Below are 10,527 nucleotides of genomic sequence, written 5' to 3'. Positions count from 1 at the left end.
GATAAAAAAAATTTTACAAAACTTGTTTAAGGTTGTCTTAAATTATAAGTGTCAAAAGAAGTTAATTCGAGAATTGCTTGGTTTATTTTATCAGAAAAACTTAAGTAAGAAAAAACATAAATTTGAAAGCAAAAATCCTGTTTCGTTTCATGTTTTCCAATACCTTCTTAGGCGTAAGACACTAGATCGCGGCATGTTAACGTTTCGGTAGGATTTTTTGGCCCTTAACGCTATCCTACTTGGGAATGGAAATAGCAAGATTCCATGCGATATGCTTTGCTAGGGTAATGTAGGGAGAGTGCGGTTGTAACCAAAGTCTGGGTCCCTAAGCCAATGCATATCTAATCGCACCAAGCTTCAACTGCTAGCTGACATCTACAATATGAAATTTTTAATTTGTAGATATATACATAAATTTAAAGGCTTGCTAAAGTTAAAATGTGATTGACATTATTACCTCGCATACCCATATGATTCAAGTGAGCTAACTGCCAAAAACACAGTGCAAGTACATATAGTTGGCCGTTGCCATGACTTTGAACAATTAATCGACTGGACTACACATGCTCGAGGACATAAAAAGATGATTTCTCTATTAAATTGCTATCAAGCATGTTATTTACTTCAAAATCGGTGCTAGTAGATGCAGTTGGTAATTGTCCATGGACTTGGGCAGCTGATCGAGATGACTGTGCATGTTTAAGCACACTGCGCGTGTGCAAATGATTTATCTGAAAATTTGTGATAGACCAACTCTCAAATTTCATGGTGGCTGCTATTGCCATGAAATTTGAGAGTTTGTAGAGTTGATTACGAATGCTCAGATTAATTCTTAATTAAATTGTGACGCAGTGAGGTCTGAAATTGGTGCTTGTGAATGTGGTTAGTAAATTTTCAGCAATATGTTATCTGGAATACAGACTCTCTATCGACTGAAATTGCATTGTGATATAGGAAAACAAGTCAAGTTAAACCCAGAAGCAAGAGAGTACAGACCTAAACGGGCAACAGCAGGGGCGGATCTAGGGGTAGGCACCATAGGCAAGTGCCTATGGTGAAATTACCAAAATATACTTCGACTTAGATTCGATACGAATTTATCGAATTATGAAACTATGAATAGCACTTTCTCGCAGTCAAATCATCTGACTTTTGTTTAGAAATGTTGTGCAATTAAATGACGTAATTTTGATATGAATCGTAGTCCAGATGCGTATGATTATCTATAAACTCCGTGTCGTTAGGCAAAGCAGCCATTTTGCCTAAGTCAAGAAGGCGATCTAGCCATTTGATTGGTTGTTAGCAATTTGCCTAAACAAGATGAATTTGCCTAACTTGACATCGTGTATAGGTATTCTGATTGGGCAATTTTTTGCAACCGTATGCTTTCATTGGTCAATTTTTTTGCCTAACTTGAGCAATTCCAACCAATCATTGCTGTTGATAAGCATAGTTGAGCTAGGCAAATTAGGCAATTGAAAATTGACATACACTCGTATTGTTTCTAAACAGCCTCTGTGCTCAGTTTACGGTTTTGTGATATTTTATAATGTCTTCATTGTGTTGTGGTAATTTATACGAGACTGCTCAGTCTGCGTTGGCCAAAAACGATTTAAAATGCCTTAATGAGCTTTATTCTCGTTTATTGGTCGACGTTCGACCTATGTTTACTAACGAGCAGCTGTTAGATAGAATTTATGACCCCGACCATACTCTGTGTCGAAATTTTGGAGCTGAAATATATGTGCCAAAGCACGCTCATGACGGAAAGACTTGTACTGCAATAAGGTAAATATATTATAATTATATATATCGTATTGTAGTATTTATATATACGTGTAAAATGGTTTGTCTACAGTCAGCAATTCATTCATACAATGCAATCAATCTACCAAACAAAATATTAATTTCTTTTCTTGAATATTTTTTAAGATCTGAAGCTTCTGGCAATTGCCTCTACAGTTCAGCTTCCCTAGTTCTGGTAGGTAACAATGCATTGGTCCCTACTTTGCGAATTTTAACATCGCTTGAGCTATTTATTCATGCTGCTTTTTATGCTCAACACCCATGCTTTTTGTCTGTTATAAGTGAGCACAGTGATTACTTTGCCCAAAGCTTAAACAATCTTTTGCCTTTGTCAGTGTCTAAAGAATGTTTAGACACTGGATATACAACAGATGAACTGGTAAAACAGGAGGCTATTTTAAATTGTAATGACCAGAAATGGTCATCTTTTCTTTGTATTTTGGGCCTATCTTCTGTTTTAGGTAGAAAAATTCATACTTTTTATCCTGATTCTGGTGAAAGTAGATATAAATTGTTATTTAATCGTATTGTTCAGCCCCGGTTATTAAGCCAAAGAGGTTTGGATGCTATTAATATTTTGTTTTGTCATGAAGGATCTGTACAACCAGGTGAGACTTTTCAGTCTAATCATTTTGTGCCTCTCATTTTCCATGCCCACAGGTTGAAGCAAAATTGTCTAATTCCTGTACACAGTCTAATTCTAGCAGCTCAACAACAGAGAAACGAAAATTTGTCAAAATTTTTCCAAATATTGCACCAAAAAACAGTTGACATTTCAAATTTTTTTTACTTCAACTAATAGGCCTGCTGCCCAACCAACTTTTAAAAGGATGCCCAATGAGAGTTTTTCTTCTGCTGCAGCTCTTGCTCAGACATTAAATAAAGCCAATAGTCTTTTGCTTCACACATCATCCCAGGAACTATTGCCTGGTATTCCAACTTCTGGTGATATGCAACCTGCTGTTTTAACCCATAATTTTGATGTTTCCTTGTATAGGGAGAAAGTTAAGGGTATGGATAATTCTGAAATATGTCATTTGATAAAAAATGTATATAAACCAGATAAAAAGTATCATTTTCCTAAATCTAATGGCAGATCATTTAGGCATGATTGGCTAGACCAGCATGAATGGCTTTGCTATTCACCTTCACAAAATGGTGCGTATTGTCTATCGTGTGTGTTGTTTGGCAATAGATTCCCAGGCAAGGCCAGTAAAGTAAAAAAGTTGTTTACTGAACCTCTTCAAGATTGGAAGAATGCTAAATGCTCTTTCACTCAACATGCTGGAAAAAGTAAAGGGAGGGAAGTCGGTTTGCATGCATCCACATCACCAATTTTGATGCTTTGCGTTCCCAAATATCAGGTACTCTGCAGCCTATCGAGATGATCATGGATGCTGGTATCAAGAAAGAAATAGAACAGAATAGGGAAATACTATCTCCAATTATTGATTCTGTCATTTTTTGTGGACGTCTAGGTTTACCTCTTCGTGGGCATCGTGATGATTCCAAGTATCACCCTACTGTTGGTTGTTATTCATCTGGAGGGGTTGGTAATTTCATTGAAACACTCAATTATGGAGTTAGGAGAGGGGATAAAGTTTTAGAAAATCATTTAAAGAATTGTGGTAAGAATAGAAGTTATATTTCTAAAACAAGTCAAAATAAAATCATTAAATGTTGTGGCCAGGTAATCAGTAATCAGATTATTTCTGATATCAAAAAGTAAGTTTTTTCTGTTATTGCTGATGAAGCATCTGATTCTTCACATAAAGAACAAATGTCTCTTGTTTTGCGCTTTGTTGATACCGATATGAATATCAGGGAAGAATTCATTTCATTTCTTTTTGTAAGTGGGGACTAAGTGGTGCTCAACTTGCCAAGCTACTTTTAGAGGCTCTAAAGGAACTGACTTTATCAATAGATGATTGTAGGGGGCAAGGTTATGATGGGGCTGGTTCAGTTGCTGGTTGCACTAATGGTCTAGCAGCTCAAATTTTAAAGCTTAACCCAAAGGCTCTTTATACACACTGCTATAGTCATAGGTTAAACTTATCCATTTGCGATTCTTTGAGTATACGTGTTGTCAATGATATGTTGAAACATGTTAACAATGCCACTAATTTTATTAAAATTTCCCAAACTCGCAATATTCCCTTTGAAAACATATACGTAATTCAGAAACAAACTCGAAAAGACTAGATTAACAGACGTTTGCAAAACTAGATGGGTAGAACGTATCGAAGGTTTAGATACATTCCAAGAGCTTTTGTACCTGTATACACCACCCTTAACGATATGTCTGAAAATCTAGATGGTGAGTTCAAACCGTCGCTTCAGTCTGATGCCTCATCTTTGTTTCAACTTATTGACAGGTTTGATTTCGTCGTTGCTTTAGTTATCACGAGAAATATTCTTGATTCAACTCTTCCAGTAACACAGTTATTACAGGGTAAGAGTATCGATATAATGGATGGTATTCATTTAATTTCAACTTTGAAAACTGAGGTGGTGAACATGAGGAATTCCTCTGATTTTATCATGACACCTGGTATGACGAAGCGCTTGAACTGGCAGCAAAAGTTGGCATTGAAGAATGGAAACCAAGAACAGTGCGCAAACAAACGACCAGGAAAATATTCCCCACACAACCATTTCTGAGTATTATAAACGTGCAATTACTCTTCCTCTACTAGATCATTTGCAATCTTCTTTAGAATCACGATTCGACCTTGAGAGTGTGAATGTCTATAAAGGCCTTAGCATTGTACCGACGAAAATGATGTCCATGACAAGAGATGGGGTGGATTGGAAAGAGCCATTCAAAACTGTGGCTAACTTTTATTATGATGATTTGCCAAATCCTTTGGCCTTAGATGCTGAACTTAGGTTGTGGTACACTTATTGGGAGACCCACTGCGGCCTCCTTCCTGATAACATTGCCCAGACTTTAAAATCTGTTCATTTCGCCGGATTTGAAAACATTAAAATTTTACTACGTATTTTAGGAACGCTCCCCATTACCTCTTGTGAATGTGAACGATCTATTTCTTCCCTTAGGACACTTAAAAACTATCAGCGAAGTACCATGGTTGGGGAACGCTTAAATGGTTTGGCCTTGATGCAAATTCATCAGGAAATTGTACCAGATATTGGTGAGGTTATTAATACTTTTGCTGTTGGAAATACAAGGCTAAAATTTGCATGAATTTATTCATATCCTAGTTTTTTATTTTGTTGAAATGTCCATATGTTAACCATTTATTGTGCGTTGTACACAATAGTAACGTCAATAGAATTTGCATCAAACTAATAGCTCGCCCGATAAAGGTTTTTTTCCCTATATACATTCCAATCTTAAAACTGCTGAGTACGTGTATGGTACTCGGCCGTTGTCGACATAAATTTACTTTCACAAAATTGTTAAGCATAAATAGAATAATTTTTCCTTACACCAAATTTTAGTCTTCACAAAGACTCTTTATACAAAGCTCTATTTTGACTATTACATTACATTTACATTCTGCTCATTTGTTGGCAAATGAGAGTGCACATTTTAGGTGGGGGGGTAAAGGGTTGGAATTGACTGGGATGGTGTAAGAAACTGAGCAATCTTACATCCATGAAATGTCCCACATAGTCACCCATTTCTAACCAAACTCCTTTTGCTATTTGCTAAAGGTGTGAAAGGCGAGTTTCTGGCGCCTTCAAAAACCAGAGTGCTCATTTTTAGGTGGGGGGTAAAGGGTTGGAATTGACTGGGATGGTGTGAAAATTGAGCAATATCACATCCATGAAATATCCCATATAGTCACCCATTTCTAACCAAACTCCTTTTTCAAAGGTGTGTAGGCGAACTTCTGGCGCCATAACCAGTCTGCTTAATTCGGCTCTCACAGGGCTGTCCATGCCGGATCACGATTTTTTTGTTTTGCGTTAAAGTGTTCCTAGGCATGCTGATGAGCCCTGATATGGGGCGAAACAGTCTTGTGTGCATTCAATATTCTGAATAGTGAAAATCAACGACCTTGTGATATGTAAGTATAAATATACAATGTTTTTATGTATTTATACGATTGAGATCTACAAGATTCTGCATAGCTGAATGATTAGACTGTTTGATTTAAACAATTTATCGAAAGCATAAATAGTGTAGTATGTTTTGCAAAGTATGACGTCATAGGTTTAGCACTGAATGACGTCATAATATTTTGCCTATGGTATCCAAAATCCTAGATCCGCCCCTGGGCAACAGCAGTGAAAGGAGCGAAAAGCATTCAAGGAATACTTTCATATGCAGATAACGGTGAATAACAGTGAAATATGACATAAACCTTATGATTGATTACATATGTTTACGTGAACAAGAATAGACTGAGAGGATTGAAGAAAAGAATATTTTAAATAATATACAATTAAAATAGAGGAAGTGTGCCGTGAACGTTAGCACAATCAAAAGAAAAGATTAGGGAATTTGTTATGTTAAAATTCATGAAAGCTGTCAAGAAAAGTTTTTCTGTTGAAAAATTGTGATGTAAATGATGTGATTAGGGAGATCAGAAAGAAAAAGCGATCAGTTAAATTCAAATCAGGATTCCTCAAAGTAATTGTGAGAATTGAACGAAATTCACCACAAAACTGTTAAATTTCAACACATAATGCTCGTCCTTTTATTTATCACTTAGCAGTTAAAATTTTTGTCGCTCTATTTCGTTTTGATTTCTGATTACTTGCTTTTTATTATACCTAATTCATTTGGCATTTAACTCTACGAGTTTTGGATACATTAATATTGTATTTTGAAATTAAAAGCGTTTCATTTTACTTCACGTTGACTCACATTTTCCATAGGCGGCCCGAAACATCACTTTTATAGTTTAAACAAACGATAACCCATTTCCATGGTAACAGCTAGACTATGCTAGGCAAACTTTGTATTAATTAATTGTATCTGTATTGCATGTTTACAGCAAACTTTGTATTAATTGATTGTATCCATATTACATTGTATAATATACATACAATCAATTAATTCAACGTTGCGGCGCACGGTCGATTATGATGGAATGAGGAGAGTTATCGCTTGCTTAAACTATTTAAGTGAAAGCCTATGATTTTTCATTACAAAATACCTCAAAAAACTATATATATACAAAATATTTACAAAATATATATATGAAATGTATTAATATAAATATATATACCCAAAATATTTACAAAATATCTCATTCAAATACTAATTAGTAGGTTGACAATAAACTCTTATGCAACCATGTTTTTTTTCTTACCTATTTTACTTTGAATCGTTGGTAATTTGGAATAGTTCTCCTTTTGCTGCTCTATAGATACAGTGCCAGTGGAATAGCCAGCCTGCAAGTTTGGGTCCTGGTATTTAAATGTTGGATCATTAGCATTATTCCTTTTTTTAGAAATCTGTTGTTCTTACAGTGAGTGAGCATAGAAAAATTAATGTAGAAAAACCATATTTGCAGGCTTGCTTCGCCATTGTATGGTGCACAGCAGTATGTCACACAAAATGCTTTGGTAGATTTGCATTCATTTTTCTTCTTTTGCAATGAAAAATAGTGGTGAAACTCAAGTGATATGCTAGGAAATTCATATCCTAAGCATAATTTTGACATATTATCTTATGCATGCAAGTTAAAGATAATGTTTAAATTTGATAGTTCTACTGGATATATTGTTCCTTTATGTAAACTGTGACTTGTTTCACTCTCCGAACAATTATTTGGATTTTCGAGTAACGTACAGACTTTTCTCACCGATACAGAAACCTAAGATTTTTCGAACTCAGTTGCGTTAAATGCCGAAGCTTACATGATTTATACCTAATTTGTTTACCATGCACCATGGAAATAAGAATAATAAAAGAAAGTGACCAGAAACCAATAGGAAATAATACTTGCCAGTGAATATCGTTATAATGTAGCATTGCCATATCTTTATAATTGTGCTAAAATTGAAAGTGCAAAATAACATTATAGTTTTCAGTATTGATTTTACTAGCTGCTATAGTACAAATTTTAAATGAAATATCCTATGTTGGTCTTCTAAATAATAGAATTTCACTATTTGATTTTCATTTGGATTTAATTGTAATGATTCCGTGTTACAGGAATATGCGTAGTAGGTAGATTCCTATTCCAATACAAACTCAGAGAAGTTGTCCCATTACTGATTGAGGTAAAATTACGTGAGAACGCTAAACGATTACGGCAATACCACGCAACAAAAAATACGACTTATGGCTGAACATATGAGCCTTCTAGTAAGGAGTTAGCAAGGCATTAAATAAATTTGTCAAATGGAAGCAATTCATTACTTACCACTGGATAAATTTTCTTACAATATGAAACCACAATATGAAACAACGAACCGAAATAAAGAATGACCGAATCTGTTTTGTATTACCAAGTCGTGTGCGCTAGGTAATAGCTCGAGTCTTGGTACTACAAGTGACAGTTCATAGATATAGAAAAGCTCAGACTTCAAACCATGCAAGTTTATTGTAACCCTTTACCCATCTCCACATCAGTGTCTGCAAATTCACTTTTTGAGAAAAAACTCAAAATTTTTCTGCCAAAGATTAAGCAATAATTATCAGAGTGAAAATTTGCATTTAAGGACAGCTTAATACCATGAATGTTTATTAGGCATTTCACTTGACTGTTATCTTCTGCAAGGTGTGCTATATAGCAGTCACTAGTAGCATTGTACTATCAAATACAAACAGAATGTAACCAACATGTCTTTAATTATATAATTACATGAATGTTAAAATTGGTTCATGTGTCATGCTTACTGGTTATGATAAATATCTTTTCATATGATCAAAGCTCGTTTAAATGTAAATCTGAAATAATTTATTGTAGATTTTATAATGATCATCAGAAAAATTACATGGTGATCATGAAAAATACTTTGCTTTTTTGCCAAATTTCAAGGTTTATCTGCATACATAGGAAGACATTTTAACTTTATAGAAAATGCTTTTCATACATCAATAGCCCTTTGGAATTTATGGCAAACAATCTGGTATGCGTCGTAGATTAACACACCTTTACATCTCTACATGAGGTGTTCAGTTAGAAAAGGGGACAATATGTGACATGGGACAACATTTCATGCATGTAAAATACTAAGGTTTAATACCATTCCAGTCAAATTGTCAAAATAAAAAGCTTCATGGATCAGAAGACTCAAAATCACAGGTTTTAGTAAGTAGCTTCTCATGTAATCAATATTAGTTTTCTCAAATCTTAAACAGTATAAAGTATAACTGTCTAATGATTGAATGATCAATGATCATAAACTGAAAAGCCCCAAACATTTGTTTATGATAAAGTAAATAATAGTATGGCGCCTTATGGCTACAGATTTTTTGTCCATTGAAATATATTTGCAGGAATGTAGGATTTCGCTGCCAACTGAGGCAAATGTTAATATTCATGCTCCGCTATGAAAATTCGCATACAAAATGATGTTCATTGCACAAAACTTTGCAAGCGAAATCTAAGTAGACACAACAAATATATATATTAATCCTATAGCATCAACACATCGTCTAAACCTGCCTAGATGGTTATATTGCTCAAAAAATCTGTATTATCTAAAAGCTTGAACAAAATATTTTGAGCTGCTCTTGAGCTTTTAAGCATAAACGTCAGTCATAATTCATTGAAGGATGTCCGTTACAAGGAAAACATTCCAATAATTGATACTTTAAAGATATTTTTATGTGCTACACGCCAAATGTTATAATTTTTGAATAAAATTGTTAGAAATTTTCACTTTACGACATGATTTTTATTAAATTTTGTTTTAAAATACAAGAGAGACTCTAGAAGCAGTTTTTGTTAGTATAGTTTTGTTCTTATAATTGTATGCTTATTAAGCATGCCATTACCTGTATTTGTGTATATACTTATTTTTACAGTTACATTATATATCTTTTTGTAATATTGGCATTGATTGTATAAAACCCTCTCTGTTTTTTATGACCTTCAATTTTCAAATGCGTAAATATCTTGTGGGCTAAAATTCCACATGTACTATTAGTATACATAAGTTTGAAAATTTGTAATCCAGGCATTTAATACATAAAAGATAAAAGTTTCTCCGGATTTTTAAGTGATTTTTATTGAGCTTTCGAGTCGTTGCTTCGAGCCTTCATCAGAATGACGTGCTTTTAGCTTGGAGACGTTTAGAGCGTCTAATTGGATGAGTGGGTGGATTATTATGATTGGATGGGGTGAAATGCGTTGCCATGGGTTTTGGAGTATTGTGAATATGATTGGTGTTAATAATATTAGAGTGTAGTGTTATAGTTTTAGTGTTGTTTGTAGTTATGTCCTTTTCTTTAGTTGTGAGTATATGATGGGTATGTCGATATGTCTGTCTATTGCGTCGTTGTCTTTACTGTCAATACTCCAAAAACGTTCATAGAAATAGAATGGCTTGCCAAGTGACAGTTCATAGATATAGAATGGCTTGTGCAGTATTGCATAACATTTGCATTCTAAGGCAAGAGCCTGAAGTTGAAGAAGATGAGTTTGAAGAGGATGCACTGGAAGAAGAAAATGAAGATGTTTTGCTGGATGCAGGAGAAACAGATAGAATAGCAGCAAGGGAGCATATGGCACAAACATATTTTAGTTGACTAGTTTAAATGAAAAAATGAAGGGGGTTGTTCATTAATTT

At 34.5% G+C, this 10,527-nt stretch overlaps 1 protein-coding gene across 7 annotated transcripts; it reads left to right on the top strand.

Annotated features, from left to right (window-relative positions):
• Positions 1–1,507: 1,507 nt before the first annotated feature.
• Positions 1,508–6,049, top strand: LOC124436859 (52 kDa repressor of the inhibitor of the protein kinase-like). 7 transcript variants are annotated; one of them, XM_046986835.1, is made up of 3 exons: positions 1,508–1,788; positions 1,933–1,981; positions 4,867–5,119. In XM_046986835.1, exons 1-3 carry the CDS (start codon positions 1,550–1,552, stop codon positions 4,873–4,875), a joined length of 297 nt encoding a protein of 98 aa, XP_046842791.1. In that variant the 5' UTR covers positions 1,508–1,549; the 3' UTR covers positions 4,876–5,119. The 7 variants fall into 7 exon arrangements, 6 of the variants coding, with proteins under 6 accessions (XP_046842791.1, XP_046842788.1, XP_046842790.1 ...); XM_046986832.1 differs by lacking the exon at positions 4,867–5,119 and adding an exon at positions 3,285–3,531; XM_046986834.1 differs by lacking the exon at positions 4,867–5,119 and adding an exon at positions 2,804–3,231.
• The last annotated feature ends 4,478 nt before the right edge of the window (positions 6,050–10,527 follow it).

The sequence above is a fragment of the Xenia sp. Carnegie-2017 genome, unplaced genomic scaffold, assembly GCF_021976095.1.
Source record: "Xenia sp. Carnegie-2017 unplaced genomic scaffold, XeniaSp_v1 HiC_scaffold_16, whole genome shotgun sequence".
NCBI classification, from domain to species: domain Eukaryota; kingdom Metazoa; phylum Cnidaria; class Anthozoa; order Malacalcyonacea; family Xeniidae; genus Xenia; species Xenia sp. Carnegie-2017.
The sequence above is the reverse complement of the archived record's forward strand: the minus strand, read 5'-3'. Positions and strand labels throughout refer to the sequence as shown.

Bases quoted from the DNA above. Each gene is read 5' to 3' on its own strand.
- LOC124436859 (XM_046986829.1), top strand. From the start codon at position 1,550: ATGTCTTCATTGTGTTGTGGTAATTTATACGAGACTGCTCAGTCTGCG. The intron at 1,789-1,932 runs GTAAATATATTA...ATATTTTTTAAG, and splicing joins AAGACTTGTACTGCAATAAG to ATCTGAAGCTTCTGGCAATT. The intron at 2,415-2,803 runs GTGAGACTTTTC...TTCCTTGTATAG, and splicing joins TGAAGGATCTGTACAACCAG to GGAGAAAGTTAAGGGTATGG.